Source organism: Pristiophorus japonicus, chromosome 2 (assembly GCF_044704955.1).
Source record: "Pristiophorus japonicus isolate sPriJap1 chromosome 2, sPriJap1.hap1, whole genome shotgun sequence".
Taxonomy (NCBI): Eukaryota; Metazoa; Chordata; class Chondrichthyes; family Pristiophoridae; genus Pristiophorus; species Pristiophorus japonicus.
The window spans coordinates 53949176-53969143 of NC_091978.1; the positions used below are offsets into that span (position 1 = coordinate 53949176).

Sequence of the window (19968 nt, forward strand, 5' to 3'; positions counted from 1 at the left end):
CCCTGCAAATTTTCCCTTTTCAGTATTTGTCCAATTCACTTTTGCAAGTTACTATTGAATCTGCTTCCACTGCTTTCAGGCAGAGCATTCTAGGTCACGACAACTCGCCGAATAAAAACATCTCTCATCTCCCCTCTGGCATTTTACCCATTATTTGACACGATGTTAAATGCATTTGCTGAGTGGATTAAAATTTATATTTAAAGGCTTGCAGACTTGATTCTCCATTCACACGTCAAAGGTGAGAGAGATGCTGTGGGACACACGCTAAGTCCAGTAGCTGAAAGTGATTAACAGACTGGGTTTAATGTTTAGTGATCCCGAGTGTGTTACCGATACCTTCCCTGGATACCAAGGCTAGGAGAGGCACGCTGGAAGGTATGGGGAGCTGGGACTTTTCATGAGAGTAACTGAAGGTATCAAAATTGAAATAGTCTAGATTTAGAAAAGAGTTCACTCATAGGAGAAACTAAACCTAGGGGACATAGTCTTAGATAAAGAGCCGCCCATTTAAAACTGAGCTGAGGAGAAATTCCTTCTCCCAGAAGGTTGTAAATCTGTGGAATTCTTTGCCCCAGAGAGCTGTGGAGGCTGGGTCATTGAATATATTTAAGTTGGAGATAGACAGATTTTTGAGCGATAAAGGAGTAAAGGGTTATGGGGAGCAGGCAGGGAAGTGGAGCTGAGTCCATGATCAGATCAGCCATGATCTTATTGAATGGCGGAGCAGGCTCAAGGGGCCAAATGGCCTACTCCTGCTCCTATCTCTTATGTTCTTATGTAGAAAAGGCCCCAAAATGGAACAGTTGATAACAGGACACCAGTCTCTTATCTAAGAGAAATCAAAGACGCAACACACCGACTTATTTGACATTTATCCAGAATACTCATCTCCAGCCCAGTTATATGGATTAGTAACATCAGCAGAAACAAACTCCAATTGTCAGAATGAACATGGTTTAGTTCTGGATGTGATTAACAGTAGCGATAAGCAGAATCCAACCCCTGCAGTCACTTGTGAACTCGCTGGTGTCTCAGCAGGTTGGATGATTGAGTGAATCCCTTCCCACACACAGAGCAGGTGAATGGCCTCTCTCCACTGTGAACTCGGTGGTGTTCCCGGAAGCTGGATGACTGAATGAATCCCTTCCCACACACAGAGCAGGTGAATGGCCTCTCTCCACTGAGTGCGTTGGTGTTTCAGCAGGTCACTTCTGGTTTTACAACTCATCTCACAGTCAGAACATTTAAATGGTCTCTTATCACTGAACAAGTTGGTGCACAGTGAGGTGGCATGAAAAAGTGAATCCTTTCCCACACAGAGCAGGTGAATGGCCTCTCCCTGGTGTGAGCGCGCTGGTGTTCAGTGACACTCCGTGAACGCGTGAATCCCTTCCCACACACAGAGCAGGTGAACGGCCTCTCTGCCATATGAACAGACTGATGTCTCAGATGGTGAGATGATTTCATGAATCCTTTCCCACACACAGAGCAGACGAACGGCCTCTCTCCATTGTGAACACGCTTATGTTCAGTGAGGTGGGAAGAACAAGTGAATCCCTTATCACACGTGGTGCAGGTGAATGGCCTCTCCCCAGTGTGAACTCGCTGGTGTGACTGGAGGTTGGTTAATTGAGTGAATCCCTTCCCACAGTCAGAGCACGTGAACGGCCTCTCCCCAGTGTGAACCCGCTGGTGTTCAGTGAGGTTGGATGGAAAAGTGAATCCCTTCCCACACATGTGGCAGGTGAATGGTCTCTCCCCGGTGTGACTGCGTCGATGTGTTTCCAGATGAGATGGGGAACTGAATCCCTTCCCACAGTCCCCACATTTCCACAGTTTCTCCGTGGTGCGGGTGACCTTGTGTCTCTCCAGGTTGGATGATCAGCTGAAGCCTCGTCCACACACAGAACATGTGCACTGTTTCTTCCCGCTGTGAATGGTGCGATGTTTTTTCAGGCTGTGTAACTAGTTAAAGCTCTTTCCACAGTCAGTGCACTGGAACACTCTCACTCAGGTGTGTGTGTCTCGACACTTTCACAATCACACTGATGTTTGAAATCCTTTCACACAGACAGAACAGACAAACAATTCTTCTTCCATATTCAAAGGTCGATGATATTCAGGTCCTGATGAATTGAGTGACTGTCAGATCTTGATGTGATGTTCGGTTTGAGTTTCCAGTCTGTAAATCCTGCCCTTCTAATACCCTGTAAAAGGAGTTTACAAAAAATAATCATCACTCTAAGTACAGGATAGAAATTCAGACAGACAATTCTATTTCCTATGGAACAGTCTTTCCTTCTAGTGTGTGATTTTAAGTATTACATAAACTTAATCTGTGAACCTTGACCTTAATGTTCCAAGAATGTAACTGATTTTGAGGAATAGAAAAAACATCTAAGCATTGATAAATGCATCCTCTGACATCTCCAACTGAGCAGTTGGTAGCACCCTCGCCTCTGAGTCACAAGGTTGTGGGTTCAAGTCCCACTCCAGGGACTTGAGCGCAAAAATCTAGGCTGAAACTTCAGTGCAGTACTGAGGGAGTGCTGCACTATCGGAGTTGCCGTCTTTCAGAAGAGACGTTAAACTGAGGCCCCATCTGCTCTTGCAGGTGAATGTAAAAGATCCCATGACACTATTTCAAAGCAGAACAGGGGAGTTATCCCCGGTGTCGTAGTCAATATTAACCTTTAATCAACATCAGTAAAACAGATTATCTAGTCATTATCACATTGCAAATTGACTGCCGCATTTTCTACATTACTATAGTGACTTCACTTCAAGAAGTACTTCATTGGCTGTAAAGGGCTTTGCGGCATCTGGAGGTCGTGAAAAGTGCTATATAAATGCAAGTCTTTCTTTTTCTTTTCTGTATATCTTTTATTTCTCTACTTTCTCCTATTGTGCCTCATAAGAACATAAGAAATAGGAGCAGGAGTAGACCATTTGGCCCCTCGAGACTGCTCCACCATTCAATAAGATCATGACTGATCTGATCATGGACTCAGCTCCACTTCCCTGCCCGCTCCCCATAAGCCCTTTATTCCCTTATCGCTCAAAAATCTGTCTATCTCCGCCTTAAATATATTCAATGACCCAGCCTCCACAGCTCTCTGGGGCAGAAAATTCCTTAGATTTACAACCCTCAGAGAAGAAATTTCTCCTCATCTCAGTTTTAAATGGGCGGCTTCTTATTCTAAGACTATGGGGCCAAGTTTCGGCCTGAGTTGCTCCTGTTTTTTTGGAGCAACTGGTTTAGAATGGAATATCTTAGAAATTGCAATTCTCGGCATTTAGTTTGCTCCAGTTCTAGTCAGTTAGAACAGTTTCAGTTTGGAACAGATTTTTTTTTTCCAAAAGGGGGTGTGTCCGGCCACTTACGCCCGTTTTGAAAGTTTAGGCAGTGAAAACTTACTCCAAACTAACTTAGAATGGAGTAAGTGTAGATTTTTGCATGCTCAGAAAAACCTTGTCTACACTTAGAAAATCAGGCGTAGGTTATAAATCAGGCGTAGGGAATGGGGGGGGGGGGGGGTTTAAAGGGAAGTTTACAAACATTAAACACTTCAGTTTTACAAATAAAGAGCCATCATCAATAATAAATGATAAATACATCAATACATCAACCAAAAAATCAATTAAAAAAAAATTAATAAAAAATAAAAAAAAATTTAAAAATCAATAAATCAAACATTTTCTACTTACTGACTGCAGCACCGGGAGTCCTCCAACAGCGTGCTGGGATGGCCCCCCCAGTGTGTCTCTGTCAGTGTCTCTATGTCTGTTTGTGTCTCTCTCTCACTGTCTGTCTGTCAGTGTCTGTGTTCCTGACAGCGAGGGGAGGGGGGGAAGGGGGAGTGGGAGGGGGAGGGGGGGGGGAGAGAAGGAGGAGGAGGAGGAGGAGGGGAGAGAAGGAGGAGGAGGAGGGGAGGGGAGAGAATGAGGAGGAGGAGGGGAGGGGAGAGAAGGAGGAGGAAGAGGGGGGGAGAGAAAGAGGAGGAGGAGGGGAGAGAAGGAGGAGGAGGAGGGGGGGAGAAAAGGAGGAGGAGGAGGGAGGGAAGGAGGAGGAGGAGGGAGGGAAGGCGAGGGGAGGGAGGGAAGGCGAGGGGAGGGAGGGAAGGGGAGAGAAGGAGGAGGAGGAGGGGGGGAGAGAAGGAGGAGGAGGAGAAGGGGGGGAGAGAAGGAGGAGGAGGAGGGGGGGAGAGGAGGAGGAGGAGGGGGGGAGAGAAGGAGGAGGAGGAGGGGGAGAGAAGGAGGAGGAGGAGGGGGGGAGAGAAGGAGGAGGAGGAGAAGGGGGGGAGAGAAGGAGGAGGAGGAGGGGGGGAGAGGAGGAGGAGGAGGGGGGGAGAGAAGGAGGAGGAGGAGGGGGAGAGAAGGAGGAGGAGGAGGGGGGGAGAGAAGGAGGAGGAGGAGGGGGGGAGAGAAGGAGGAGGAGGAGGGGGAGAGAAGGAGGAGGAGGAGGGGGGGAGAGAAGGAGGAGGAGGAGGGGGGGAGAGAAGGAGGAGGAGGAGGGGGGGAGAGAAGGAGGAGGAGGAGGGGAGAGGAGGAGGAGGGGAGAGGAGGAGGAGGGGGGGAGAGGAGGGGGGGAGAGAAGGAGGAGGAGGAGGGGAGAGGAGGAGGAGGGGGGAGAGGAGGAGGAGGAGGGGGGAGAGAAGGAGGAGGAGGGGGGAAGAGAAGGAGGAGGAGGGAGGGAGGAAGGCGAGGGGAGGGAGGGAAGGTGAGGGGAGGGAGGGAGGGAAGGCGAGGGGAGGGAGGGAAGGGGAGAGAAGGAGGAGGAGGAGGGGGGAGAGAAGGAGGAGGAGGAGGAGGAGGGGAGAGAAGGAGGAGGAGGGGGGGAGAGAAGGAGGAGGAGGAGGGGAGAGAAGGAGGAGGAGGAGGGGGGGAGAGGAAGAGGAGGAGGAGGGGGGAGAGAAGGAGTAGGAGGAGGGGGGAGAGAAGGAGGAGGAGGGGGGAGAGGAGGAGGAGGGGGGGAGAGGAGGAGGAGGAGGGGGGGAGAGAAGGAGGAGGAGGGGGGAAGAGAAGGAGGAGGGAGGGGGGGAAGAGAAGGAGGAGGAGGGGGGAAGAGAAGGAGGAGGAGGGGGGGGAGAGAAGGAGGAGGAGGGGGGGGAGGGAGAGAGGACGAGGGAGGGAAGGAGGAGGAGGAGGGAGGGAAGGCGAGGGGAGGGAGGGAAGGCGAGGGGAGGGAGGGAAGGCGAGGGGAGGGAGGAAGGTGAGGGGAGGGAGGGAAGGCGAGGGGAGGGAGGGAAGGAGAGGGGAGGGAGGAGGGAGGAGAGGGAGGAGGAGGGAGGGAGGGAGAGGGGAGGGAGGGAAGGGAGAGGGAATGGAGGGAGGGAAGGAGACGGAATGGAGGGAGGGAAGGAGAGGGGGAGGGAGGGAAGGAGAGGGGAGGGAGAAGAGGGAGGAGGGAGGAAGGGAGAAGGAGGCTGAACGGGCCTGGCCCAAGACTTCGGGCTGGATTTACAGGTAGGTGGCGTCGGGTCGCGGGGTGAGGGAATCGCGAAGATTGGGTCGCCGGGGGGGGGGGTAGAGGAGGTCGGGTTGGGAGCTGAGGTCAGGTCGTGGGGGGGGGGGGGGGGGGAAGGGGCGGAGGTCGGGTCGCCGGGGGGAGCGGATGCCGGGTCGGTGGGGGGGGGGGGGGGGAAAGGTCGGGTCGGGTCCGGGGGGGCAGGGGTCTGGTCCGGTCCGGGGTGTGGGGGGCGGGAGGTCGGGTCCGGGGAGGGGAAGGGGCGGGAGTCAAGTCGGGTCGGATCCGGTCGGGAGGGAGCTGGGCGTGGGAGGTGAGCCTAATCCACGCAGCCCCAGTGAGGCCATTCTGCCAGGGCTAGGGGCTGCGTGCTTCGGGCCTCTCCCACAGTTTTGGGTGCCTGGAGCTACTGCAGCGCGCATGTGCAGAGGTCCCGGCACTGTTTTCTGCGCAGGGACCTGGCTCATGCTGCATTGCGCGCAGCTCCCGAGGACTTGCAGGGAGCCGGAGAATAGGTGAGGTTTTTTTTGGCGCACTTTGTGGCACGAAAAATGGGTGTCCAGGTCCGGGCTGCGCCATTCTAGGCGCCACCCGAAACTTGGGCCCTATGTCCCTTAGTTTTAGTTTCCTCTATGAGTGGAAATATCCTCTCTGCATCCACCTTGTCAAGTCCCCTCATTATCTTATATGTTTCAATAAGATCACCTCTCATTCTTCTAAACTCCAATGAATATAGACCCAATCTGCTCAACCTATCTTCATAAGTCAACCCCCTCATCTCTGGACTCAGCCTAGTGAACCTTCTCTGAACAGCCTCCAATGCAAGTATATCCTTCCTTAAATATGGAGACCAAAACTGTACGCAGTACTCCAGGTGTGGCCTCACCAATATCCTATACAGGACATCTCTACTTTTATACTCTATCCCCCTTTGTAATAAAGGCCAACATTCCATTTGCCTTCCTGATTACTTGCTGTATCTGCATACTAACTTTTTGTGTTTCATGCACAAGGATCCCCAGGTCTCTCTGTACTGCAGCACTTTGCAATTTTTCTCCATTTAAATTATAATTTGCTTTTCTATTATTTCTGCCAAAGTGCATAACTTCACATTTTCCCACATTATACTCCATCTGCCAAATGTTTGCCCACTCACTTAGCCTGTCTATAGCCCTTTGCAGATTTTTTGTGTCCTCCTCACAATTTGCTTTCCCACCCATCTTTGTATCATCAGCAAACTTGGCTACATTACACTCGGTCCCTTCATCCAAGTCATTAATGTAGATTGTAAATAGTTGAGGACCCAGCACCGATCCCTGCGGCACCCCATTCGTTACTGTTTGCCAACCAGAAAATGACCCATTTATCCCTACTCTGTTTTCTATTAGTTAGCCAATCCTCTATCTATGCTAATATACTACCCTCAATCCAGTGAGCTTTTATCTTGTGCAGTAATCTCTTATATGGTACCTTATCGAATGCCTTCTGGAAATCCAAATACACCACATCCACTGGTTCCCCCTTATCCACCCTGCTCATTACATCCTCAAAGAACTCTAGAAAATGTGTCAAACTTGTGTTCTTTTGTCTTCTGTCAGTTCCCCACCCAACTTTTTAGTTCATTTCTTGTGTACATGGTCTCTCTCTCTCTCTCTCTCTCTCTTTCGTCTGTCTCTCACTATCGCTCTGTATAAGCTGTCCATCTGCCATATCCCCCAGTTCTGATGAAGTGCTATCCTTGACCCATCACCATTTCTCCTTCCTTTATAGACAGTAACAACTTGCATTTATATAGCATCTTTAACGCAGTAAAATGGCCTCTGGTGCTTCACAGGAGCGTTATCAGACAAAATTTGACAACGAGCCACATAAAGAAATATTAGGACATGTGACCAAAAACTTGGTTAAAGAGGTAAGTTTTAAGGAGCATCTTAAAAGGAGAGAGGGGTAGAGGGGCGGAGAGGTTTAGGGAAGGAAGCTGAAGGCACTGCTGCCAATGGTGGTGTGATTAAAATCGGGAATGCACAAGAGGCCAGAATTGGGGGAGCACAGAGCTCTCGGAGGGTTGTAGAATTGGAGGAGGTTACAGAGATAGGGAGGGGGAGACCATGGAGGGATTTGAAAACAAGGATGAGAATTTTTAAAATTGAGGCTTCGTGCCCAGTTACCATTTATCCTTCCTTTACAGACGCTCCCTGACCAGTTACCATTTCTCCTACATTTTTTGAAAAATGTAAAGATTTTTTAAAAATCTTTGAAGGTCGCTGGACAGGTTAACAAGGGATAAATGATCCTGTGCTTTATTAATAGAGGCATATAGTACAAGAGCCAGGAAGTTATGCTAAACCGATATAAAACACTAGTTCAACCCCAGCTGGAGTTGTGTGTCCAATTCTGCGCACAGCATTTTAGGAAGGACGAAAAGGCTTTGGAGGGTACTGAAGAGATTTACTAGAATGGTCCGAGGCATGGGGGATTACAGTTGTATGGAGAAACTGGAGAAGCTGGGATTGTTCTCCTTGGGGCAGAGAAGGCTAAGAGGAGATTTGACAGAGGTGTTTAAAATCATGAAGGGTTTAGATAGCGTAAATAAGGAGAAACTGTTTCCAATGGCTGAAGGGTCGATAACGAGAGGGCACAGTTTAAGGTATCTGGCAAAAAAATCAGAGGTAACTAGAGGAAAAACATTTTCACACAATGGGTGTTTAGGATTTGAAATGCACTGCCTGACAGTGGTTGATTACAGATTTAATAGTAGCCTTCAAAAGTGAATTGAATAAACACTTGAGTGAGAAAAGATTGCCCGCATTTGGGGAAAGAGTGGGACTAACTGGATTGCTCTTCGAAAGAGCAGACGCAGACTTAATGGGCTGAACAAACTCAATGTCGTCCAGCTGGGTGGGATTGCACTTGCCTGGTACCATTCTTATCTATCTAATCATAGCCAGAGAATCACTGCAACAGCTTTCTTCCTGCTCCCACACCATCACCTCTAGTGTCGCCCAAGGATCTATCCTTGGCCCCCTCCTATTTCTCAATGTTGCCCCTTGGCGATATCATCTGGAAACACAGCATCAGTTTCCACATGTACACTGATGACACCCAGCTCTACCTCATTACCACTTCTCTTGACCACTCCACCATCTCTAAATTGTCAGACTGCTTTTCCGACATCCAGTTCTGGATGAGCAGAAATATTCTCCAATTGAATATTGGGAAGACCAAAGCCATTGTTTTCAGTCCCTGCCACAAACTCCGTTCCCCAGCCACTGACTCCATCCCGCTCCCCAACTTCTGTCTGTCGCAACCTGAAGGATATCCTTATTAGGAGGGAAATTGTGTTAGGGAAATTGATGAGATTGAAGGCCAATAAATCCCCAGGGCCTGATAGTCTGCATCCCAGAGTACTTAAGGAAGTGGCCCTAGAAATAGTGGATGCATTGGTGATCATTTTCCAACAGTCTATCGACTCTGGATCAGTTCTTATGGACTGGAGGGTAGCTAATGTAACACCACTTTTTAAAAAAGGAGGGAGAAAGCGGGTAATTATAGACCGGTTAGCCTGACATCAGTAGTGGGAAAAATGTTGGAATCAATTAATAAGGATGAAATAGCAGCACAATTGGAAAGCAGTGACAGAATCGGTCCAAGTCAGCATGGATTTATGAAAGGGAAATCATGCTTGACAAATCTTCTGAAATTTTTTGAGGATGAAACTAGTAGGGTGGACAAGGGAGAACCAGTGGATGTGGTGTATTTGGACTTTCAAAAAGTTTTTGACAAAGTCCCACACAAGAGATCGGTGTGCAAAATCAAAGCACATGGTATTGGGGGTAATATACTGACATGGATAGAGAACTGGTTGGCAGACAGGAAGCAGAGAGTCGGGATAATCGGGTCCTTTTCAGAATGGCAGGCAGTGACTAGTGGAGTGCCGCAGGGCTCAGTGCTGGGACCCCAGCTCTTTACAATATACATCAATGATTTAGATGAAGAAATTGAGTGTAATATCACCAAGTTTGCAGATGACACTAAACTGGGTGGCGGTGTGAGCTGTGAGGGGGACGCTAAGAGGTTGCTTGGACAGGTTAGGTGAGTGGGCAAATGCATGGCAGATGCAGTATAACGTGGATAAATGTGAGGTTATCCACTTTTGGGGCAAAAACGCAAAGAATGAATATTATCTGAATGGCAGCAGATTAGGAAAAGGGGAGGTGCAACGAAATCTGGGTGTCATGGTTCATCAGTCATTGAAAGTTGGCATACAGGTACAGCAGGCGGTGAAGGCGGCAAATGGTATGTTGGCCTTCATAGCTAGGGGATTTGAGTATAGGAGCAGGGAGGTCTTACTGCAGTTGCACAGCTGAGGCCTCACCTGGAATATTGTGTTAGTTTTGGTCTCCTAATCTGAGGAAGGACGTTCTTGCTATTGCAGCAAAGGTTCACAAGACTGATTTCTGGGATGGCTGGACTGACATATGAGGAGAGACTGGATCAACTGGGCCTTTATACATTGGAGTTTAGAAGGATGAGAGGGGATCTCATAGAAACATATAAGATTCTGACAAGACGGGACAGGTTAGATGTGGGTAGAATGTGCCCGATGTTGGGGAAGTCCAGAACCAGGGAACACAGTCTTAGGATAAGGAGTAGGCCATTTAGGATTGAGATGAGGAGAAACTTCTTCACTCAGAGAGTTGTTAACCTGTGGAATTCCCTGCCGCAGAGAGTTGTTGATGCCAGTTCATTGGATATATTGAAGAGGGAGTTAGATATGGCCCTTACGGCTAAGGGGATCAAGGGGTATGGAGAGAAAGCAGGAAAGGGGTACTGAGGGAATGATCAGCCATGATCTTATTGAATGGTGGTGCAGGCTCAAAGGGCCGAATGGCCTATTCCTGCACCTATTTTCTATGTTTCCATAACCTTGGTGTAATATTTGACCTGAAATGAGCTTCCAACCACATATCCGCAGCCTAACTGAGACTGCCTATTTCCACCTCCGTAACATCGCTTGTCCCTACCCCTGCCTCAGCTCATCTGAAACCCTTATCCATGCCTTTGTTACCTCTAGACCTGACTATTCCAACGCATTCCTGGCTGGTCTCCCACATTCTACCCTATGTAAACTAGAGGTGATCCAAACTCGGCTGCCCGTGTCCTAACTCGCACCAAGTCCCGCTCACCCATCACCCCTGTGCTCACTGACCTACATTGGCTCCCGGTTAAGCAACGCCTCAACTTCAAAATGCTCATCCTTATTTTCAAATCCCTCCAAGGCTTCGCCCCTCCCCATCTCTGTAATCTCATACAGCCCCACAAACCTGCCCCCCGCACTCCAACATGTCTGCGCTTCTCTAATTCTGCCCTCTTGAGCATCCTTGATTATAATCGCTCAACCATTGGTGCATGTGCCTTCTGTTGCCGAGGCCCCAAATTCTAGAACTCCCTGCCTAAACCTTGCCGCCTCTCTACCTCCTTCAAGATGCACCTTAAAACATACCTTTTTGAGCAAGCTTTTGGTTACATAGAAACATAGAAAATAGGTGCAGGAGTAGGCCATTCGGCCCTTCGATCCTGCACCACCATTCGAAAAGATCATGGCTGATCATTCCCTCAGTACCGTTTTCCTGCTTTCTCTCCATACCCGTTGATCCCCTTAGCCGTAAGGGCCATATCTAATTCCCTCCTGAATATATCCAATGAACTGGCATCAACAACTTTCTGCAGCAGGGAATTCCACAGGTTAACAACTCTCTGAGTGAAGAAGTTTCTCCTCATCTCAGTCCTAAATGGCCTACCCCTTATCCTAAGACTGTGTCCCCTGGTTCTGGACTTCCCCAACATCGGGCACAATCTACCCGTATCTAACCTGTCCCGTCCCGTCAGAATCTTGTATGTTTCTATGAGATCCCCTCTCATCCTTCTAAACTCCAATGTATAAAGGCCCAGTTGATCCAGTCTCTCCTCATATGTCAGTCCAGCCATCCCAGGAATCAGTCTGGTGAACCTTCGCTGCACTCCCTCAATAACAAGAATGTCCTTCCTCAGATTAGGAGACTAAAACTGAACACAATATTCCAGGTGAGGCCTCACTAAGGCCCAGTACAACTGCAGTAAGACCTCCCTGCTCCTATACTCAAATCCCCTAGCTATGAAGGCCAACATACCATTTGCCTTGCTGTACCTGTATGCCAACTTTCAGTGACTGATGAATCATGACACCCAGGTCTCGTTGCACCTCCCCTTTTCCAAATCTGCGACCATTCAGATAATATTCTGCTTCGTGTTTTTGCCCCCAAAGTGGATAACCTCACATTTATTCACATTATACTGCATCTGCCATGCATTTGCCCATTCACCTAATCTGTCCAAGTCACCCTGCAGCCTCTTAGCGTCCCCTCACGGCTCACACCACCACCCAGCTTAGTGTCATCGGCAAACTTGGAGATATTACACTCAATTCCTTCATCTAAATCATTGATGTATATTGTAAAGAGCTGGGGTCCCAGCACTGAGCCCTGTGGCACTCCACTAGTCACTGCCTGCCACTCTGAAAAGGACCCATTTATCCTGACTCTCTGCTTCCTGTCTGCCAACCAGTTCTCTATCCACGTCAGTACATTACCCCCAATATCATGTGCTTTGATTTTGCACACTAATCTCTTGTGTGGGACCTTGTCAAAAGCCTTTTGAAAGTCCAAATACACCACATCCACTGGTTCTCCCTTGTCCACCCTAGTAGTTACAAAATTCTAGAAGATTTGTCAAGCATGATTTCCCTTTCATAAATCCATGCTGACTTGGACCGATCCTGTCACTGCTTTCCAAATGCGCTGCTATTTCATCCTTAATAATTGATTCCAACATTTTCCCCACCACTGATGTCAGGCGAACCGGTCTATAATTACCCGCTTTCTCTCTCCCTCCCTTTTTAAAAAGTGATGTTACATTAGTTACCCTCCAATCTATTAGGAACAGATCCCAAGTTGAAAGGCTGTTGGAAAATGATCACCAATGCATCCACTATTTCTAGGGTCACTTCCTTAAGTACTCTGGAATGCAGATTATCAGGCCCCAGGGATTTATTGGCCTTCAATCCCATCAATTTCCCCAATACAATTTCCCGCCTAATAAGGATATCCTTCAGTTCCTCCTTCTCACTAGACCCTCGATCCCGTAGTACTTCTGGAAGGTTATCTGTGTCTTCCTTCGTGAAGACAGAACAAAAGTATTTGTTCAATTGGTCTGCCATTTCTTTGTTCCCCATTATAAATTCACCTGAATCCGACTGCAAGGGACCTACGTTTGTCTTCACTAATCTTTTTCTCTTCACATATCTATAGAGGCTTTTGCAGTCAGTTTTTATGTTCCTGGCAAGCTTCTTCTCGTACTCTTATTTTCCCCCTCTTAATTAAACCCTTTGTCCTCCTCTGCTGAATTCTAAATTTATCCCAGTCCTCAGGTTTGCTGCTTTTTTCTGGCCAATTTAGATGCCTCTTACTTGGATTTAACACTATCCTTAATTTTCCTTGTCAGCCACGGTTGAGCCACCTTCCCAGTTTTATTTTTACTCCAGACAGGAATGTACAATTGCTGAAGTTCATCCACGTGATCTTTAAATGTTTGCCATTGCCTATCCACCGTTTACCCTTTAAATATAATTTGCCAGTCTATTCTAGCCAATTCATGCCTCAAACCATCGAAGTTGCCTTCCTTAAGTTCAGGACCCTTGTTTCTGAATTAACTGTATCACTCTCCACCCTAATAAAGAATTTTACCATGTTATGGTCACTCTTCCCCAAGGGGTCCCGCACAAGATTGCTAATTAGTCCTTTCTCATTGCACATTACCCAGTCTAGGATGGCCAGCTCCCTGGTTGGTTCCTCAACATTATGGCATTATGGTCTCGAAAACCATCCCTAATACACTCCAGGAAATCCTCCTCCATCTCATTGCTACCAGTTTGGCTAGCCCAATCAATATGTAGATTAAAGTCACCCATGATAACTGCGGTACCTTTATTGCATGCATCCCGAATTTCTTGTTTGATGCTGTCCCCAACCTCACTACTACTGTTTGGTGGTCTGTACACAACTCCCACTCGCGTTTTCTGCCCCTTGGTATTCCGCAACTCCACCCATACCGATTCCACGCCATCCAAACTAATGTCCTTTCTTATTATTGCATTAATTTCCTCTTTAACCAGCAATGCCACCCAGCCTCCTTTTTCTTTCTGTCTATCCTTCCTAAATGTTGAATACCCCTGGATGTTGAGTTCCCAGCCTTGGTCACCCTGGAGCCATGTCTCCGTGATGCCAATTACATCATACCCGTTAACTGCTGTCTGCACAGTTAATTCAACCACCTTATTCGGAATACTCCTCGCATTGAGGCACAGAGCCTTCAGGCTTGTTTTTCTAACACACGTTGCCCCTTTAGAATTTTGCTGTAATGTGGCCCTTTTTGCTTTTTGCCTTAGGTTTCTCTGCCCTCCACTCTTACTTTTCTTCTTTCTATCTTTTGCTTCTGCCCCCATTTTACTTCCCTCTGTCTCCCTGGATAGATTCCCATCCCCCGCCATATTAGTTTAACTCCTCCCCAACAGCACTAGCAAACACTCCCCCTAGGACATTGGTTCCGATCCTGCCCAGGTGCACACCGTCCGGTTTGTACTGGTCCCACCTCCCCCAGAACTGGTTACAATGTACCAGGAATTTGAATCCCTCTCTGCTGCACCACTCCTCAAGCCTCGTATTCATCTGAGCTATCCTGCGATTTCTACTCTGACTAGCACGTGGCACTGGTAGCAATCCTGAGATTACTACTTTTGAGGTCCTACTTTTTAATTTAGCTCCTAGCTCTTGTAGGACCTCATCCCTTTTTTTAACCTATATCGTTGATACCTATATGCACCATGACAACTGGCTGTTCACCCTCCCTTTTCAGACTGCTCTACATCCGCTCCAAGACATCCTAGACCCTTGCACCAGGGAGGCAACATACCATCCTGGAGTCTCGGTTGCGGCCGCAGAAACGTCTTATCTATTCCCCTTACAATTGAATCCCCTATCACTGTCGCTCTCCCACTCTTTTTCCTGTCCTCCTGTGCAGCAGCGCCACTCACGGTGCCATGAACTTGGCTGCTGCTGCCCTCCCCTGGTGAGTCATCCTCCTCAACAGTACCCAAAGCGGTGTATCTATTTTGCAGGGGATGACCACAGGGGACCCCTGCACTACCTTCCTTGCACTGCTCTTCCTGTTGGTCATCCGTTCCCTATCTGGCTGTGTACCCTTTTCCTGTGGTAAGACCAACTCACTAAACGTACTATTCACGTCATTCTCAGCATCGTGCATGCTCCAGAGTAAATCCACTGCAATGCGGTCCGTCAAGAACTGCTGCCGGATACACTTCCCGCACACGTAGTCGTCAAGGACACTGGAAGCGTCCCTGACTTCCCACATAGTACAGGAGGAGCATAACACGTGTCTGAGCTCTCCTGCCATGACTTAACCCCTAGATCAACTTAATTTGGCAACAACAATGCTTAGGGTTACTTACTGATAAAGAAAAGAAAAAGAAAAACTGCTTACCAATCACCAGCTAATCACTTATCCCCTTGGCTGTGACGTCACCTTTCGATTTCTTACTCCTTTTTTGCCTTCTCTCCCTGCTGCAGCTGCACCTGTGCTAATTTCTACTTATGTGGCTCGGTGTCAAATTTGTATCGCATAATACTCCAGTGAAGTGCCTTGGGACATTTCACTACGTCAAAAGGCACTATATAAGCTGTAGTTGCTGAATGACTGCAATATTCTAGGATTCTTTACAGACACTCCCTGAGAGTTTGAGCCGACACTGCGCATTTGCTGGCCGCTCCTTCGGGCTGGATCGAACCCGGGTGCCGGCAGGCGGGGAGAGAATGTTTACCGGTTTATATTCAGGCCCGCACTCGGTGTTTTTGCCCCAAGAGGTTCTCTAACCTGCTCTCTGGCTGGCTCCGCCTCCCGGGCATGCTCAGCTCGCATGCTCGGGTGATTGACGGCAGCTCCTGACCAATAGGAAGCGCGGGCTCAGGTTTGGAGGATCGAGCGGCCGATTGGTCCTCCAACCAATCGGAGTGAAGCAGCACCGAGTGGGCGGGGCTGAGTCCAGACCTCCCTCATTGGCTGAAACTCTGCCCCATTGTTAAAGCTGATTTCTCTCATACTCCAGGAGACAACTGGACCTTTCTGTTGTGGAGCAAACATTGCAACTTTTGGTAGTGAAATGGATTCATTCAGGACAGACTGCAGGGATTGTTTCAGAAAATAACACTGTAGTTATTGTTTCTCTTTGAACTCTTCCCTTGGAGAACAGTGTGAAATAGTGGACTGATTCACAGGCTGGTTAACGCTCCTTCTATGGCCGGTACCATTCTGATACCAGCTGGTATGTTAGTTAGTCCTTAACCTGGAGAGTTTTATGAGTTCACACAACTCAATGAGGGTGGGTATCCACACCCACCGCACACGCTTGTCCTACCCGATATTAACTCAGAATGAGCCGGAGATCCGTCTCCACTCGCCAGGACTGTCTGCAATGGGGCTCGAACTTTATATACTTGACTCAGAGGCAGGATCGCTAACAGTCATTTTTTATTATTACCCCAAAAACCTACAAGTGCCGCCTAACTGACTGCCTCTCTTCCTTTGTACATCCACTTCATTTTCCAGAAAGGTCTTGATTTTGTCTTCCACAGCTCAATGTTGGCAGGTACGTCATCGAATGACCCCCTTCCTCCTGACAATGCAGAACTGCAGTAGCTGCAGAAACCACATCCTTATCCATACTCTCCGATTTGGCCAGTATTTTCATCACCTTGATTATTATGTCAGTTTATTATGAATTATACATTATGAATCTAATCCAGCTTCTCCAATGTTTATTCCATTCAGTTTGCATTGTGGTCAAAAATAGACTGCTGCTGTTTCCGCCTTACTTTCCTGTTCCGTCTGGTTTTGTTCAAGAATTTGCTTTCTGTGGTCAGAATTCAGTTAAGCACAGTATTCTCTCAGGCTAACTTGATTGGCCAACTGATGGGCATATTCAGTCATTGTTTAATGCAAAAGATATATAGAAGCACTTTTATTTTCCAACGGGTACTGCATTCAGTTTTGAATAATAGACCTCAGGAAAGATATATTGATCTTGGAGATGGTGCAGCGCAGATTCACCAGGGCTTAGTAACGGGTTAAATTATGAGGACAGGTTGCATAAACTTAGATTGCTTTCCCTCAAGTTTAAGATGACTGGTGATCTAAATGAGGTGTTTAAAATGATTAGACGGTTTCAATAGAGTAAATACAGAGAAACTATTTTCTCTTGTGGGGAAATCCAGAACAACACAACGAATCCGCCTGGGAAACTTGAATTGTCTGTTCTGAATTTCTAGCATGTACTTTCAGTGATTACTTTGTAAACTCCTGTTACAGAGTATTCGAAGGGGAGGATTTACAGACGGAAACTCAAAGCAAACATCACTGCAAGATCTGACAGTCATTCGATTCATCAGGACCTGAATATCATCGGCCTTTGAATGTGGAAGGAGAAATGTTTGAAATCTTTTCCTCCAGACAGAACAGACAAACATTAGTGTGACTAGAAAAGCACCAAGACACACACACCCGAGTGAGAGTGTTCCAGTGCACTGACTGTGGAAAGAGCTTTAACCAGTTACATAGCCTGAAAAAAAATCGCATCATTCACAGCAGGGAGAAATTGTACACGTGTTTGTGTGGACGAGACTTCAATTGATTGTCCAACCTGGAGCGACACAAGGACACCCACACTGCGGAGGGACTGTGGAAATGTGGGGACTGTGAGAAGAGATTTAATTCCCCGCCCCACCTGGGAGCTCATCAATACTGGTTAGAGGCTGGTCACCTGCACTCAATGTAGAAAGAGATCCATTGCTTCATCCACCCTGCTGAAACACCAGCGACTTCACAATGAGGAGAATCCTCACACTTGCACTCAATGTGGAAAGAGATTCACTCAGTCATCCAGCCTGCTGAGATACAAGCAAGTTCACATTGGAGAAAGGCTGTTCACCTGCTCCATGCATGGGAAAGGATTCACTGAGCGCTCCAGCCTGGCGAGACACCAATAATTTCACAAATAACGGCAGAGAGGTTGGATTCTGCTGTTATTGCTGCTGTCTCAGTGCGGATTCCGTCCACTACGGGGTACAGTGGACATGATCTTTATGGCGTGACAACTGCAAGAGAAATGCAGGGAACAACACCAAGCCTTGTACATGGCCTTCTTTGACCTTACAAAGACCTTTGACACTGTTAACTGCGCGGGACTATGGAGCATCCTCTTCCATTTCAGCTGCCCCCAAAAGTTTGTCGCCATCCTCTGCCTGCTCCACGGCGACATACAAGGCAGGGGATGGGAATCTATACAGGGAGGTAGAGGGAAGTAAAAAAGGGGAAGAAGAAAAGGTAGGAAGGAGAAAAGCAAGCGTGGAGGGCAGAGAAATCAAGGGCAAAAATCAAAAAGGGCCATATTACAACATAATTCTAAAAGGACAAAGAGTATTAAAAAAACAAGCCTGAAGGCTTTGAGTCTCAATGCGAGGAGCATTCGTAATAAGGTGGATGAATTGACTGCGCAGATAGCTGCTAATGGATATGATGTAATTGGGATTACGGAGACATGGCTTCAAGGTAACCAAGGCTGGGAACTCAACATCCAGGGGTATTCAATATTCAGGAAGGACAGACAGGAGGGAAAAGAAGGTGGGGTAACGTTACTGGTTAAAGAGATTAACGCAATAGTAAGGAACGACATTAGTGTGGATGATGTGGAATCTATATGGATAGAGCTGCGAAACACCAAAGAGCAGAAAACATTAGTGGGAGTTGTGTACAGACCACCAAACAGTAATAGGGAGGTTGGGGATGGCATCAAACAGGAAATTAGGGATGTGTGCAATAAGGGTTCAACAGTTATCATGGGTGACTTTAATCTGCATATTGATTGGGCTAACCAAACTGGTAGCAATACTATGGAGGAGGATTTCCTGGAGTGTATAAGGGATGGTTTTCTTGACCAATATGTCGAGGAACAAACAAGAGAGCAGGCCATCCTAGACTGGGTCTTGTGTAACGAGAGAGGATTAATTAGCAATCAGGTCGTGTGGGGCCCCTTGGGAAGAGTGGCCATAATATGGTAGAATTATTCTTAAGATGGAGAGTGACACAGTTAATTCAGAGACTAGGGTCCTGAACTTAAAGAACGGAAACTTTGATGGTATGAGACGTGAATTAGCTAGGATAGACTGGAGAATGATACTTAAAGGGTTGACGGTGGATAGGCAATGGCAGACATTTAAATATCACGTGGATGAACTACAACAATTGTACATGCCTATGTGGTGTAAGAATAAAAAAGGGAAGATGGTTCAATCGTGGCTAACAAGGGAAATTAGGGAAAGTGTTAAATCCAAGGAAGAGGCATATAAATTGGCCAGAAAAAGCAGCAAACCTGAGGACTGGGAGAAATTTAGAATTCAGCAGAGGAGGACTAAGGGTTGAATTAGGAGGGGGAAAATAGAGTATGAGAATAAGCCTGCACGGAACATAAAAACTGACTGCAAAAGCTTCTATAGATATGTGAAGAGAAAAAGATTAGTGAAGACTAATGTAGATCCCTTGCAGTCAAAATCAGGGGAATTCATAATGGGGAACAAGGAAATGGCAGACCAATTGAACAAATACTTTGGTTCTGTCTTCACAAAGGAAGACACGAATAACCTCCCGAAAGTACTAGGGGACCGAGGGTCTAGCGAGAAGGGGGAACTGAGGGAAATCCTTATTAGTCAGGAAATGGTGTTAGGGAAATTGAAGGGACTGAAGGCCGACAAATCCTCAGGGCCTGATAGTCTGCATCCCAGAGTACTTCAGAAAGTGGCCCAAGAAATAGTGTATGCTTGATGAGCATTTTCCAACATTCTATAGACTCTGGTTCAGTTCCTATAGATTGGAGGGGAGCTAATGTAACCCCACTTTTAAAAAAGGAGGGAGAGAGAAAATTGGGAATTAAAGACCGGTTGGCCTGACATCGGTAGTGGGGAAAATGTTGGAATCAATTATTAAAGATGTAATAGCAGCGCATTTGGAAAGCAGTGACAGGAATGGTCCAAGTCAGCATGGATTTATGAAAGGGAAATCATGCTTGACAAACCTAGAGTTTTTTGAGGATATAACTAGTAGAGTGGATAAGGGAGAACCAGTGGATGTGGTGTATTTGGACTTTCAAAAGGCTTTTGACAAGGTCCCACACAAGAGATTAGTGTACAAAATTAAGGCACATGGTATTGGGGGTAATGTATTGACATGGATAGAGAACCTGGTTGGTAGACAGGAAGCAAAGAGTGGGAATAAACGGGTCCTTTTCAGAATGGCAGGCATTGACTAGTGGGGTGCCGCAGGGTTCAGTGCTCGGACTC

General features: G+C 47.3%; 1 protein-coding gene across 1 annotated transcript; it reads right to left on the reverse strand.

Moving 5' to 3' along the window:
* Positions 1-1141: 1141 nt before the first annotated feature.
* LOC139228705 (zinc finger protein 239-like) lies at positions 1142-8394 on the reverse strand. Its single transcript, XM_070859978.1, has 2 exons — positions 8302-8394; positions 1142-1869 (listed from the first exon to the last, which is right to left on the reverse strand). The coding sequence occupies exons 1-2, from the start codon at positions 8392-8394 to the stop codon at positions 1228-1230; spliced, it is 735 nt and encodes a 244-aa protein (XP_070716079.1). The 3' UTR covers positions 1142-1227.
* Positions 8395-19968: the final 11574 nt, after the last annotated feature.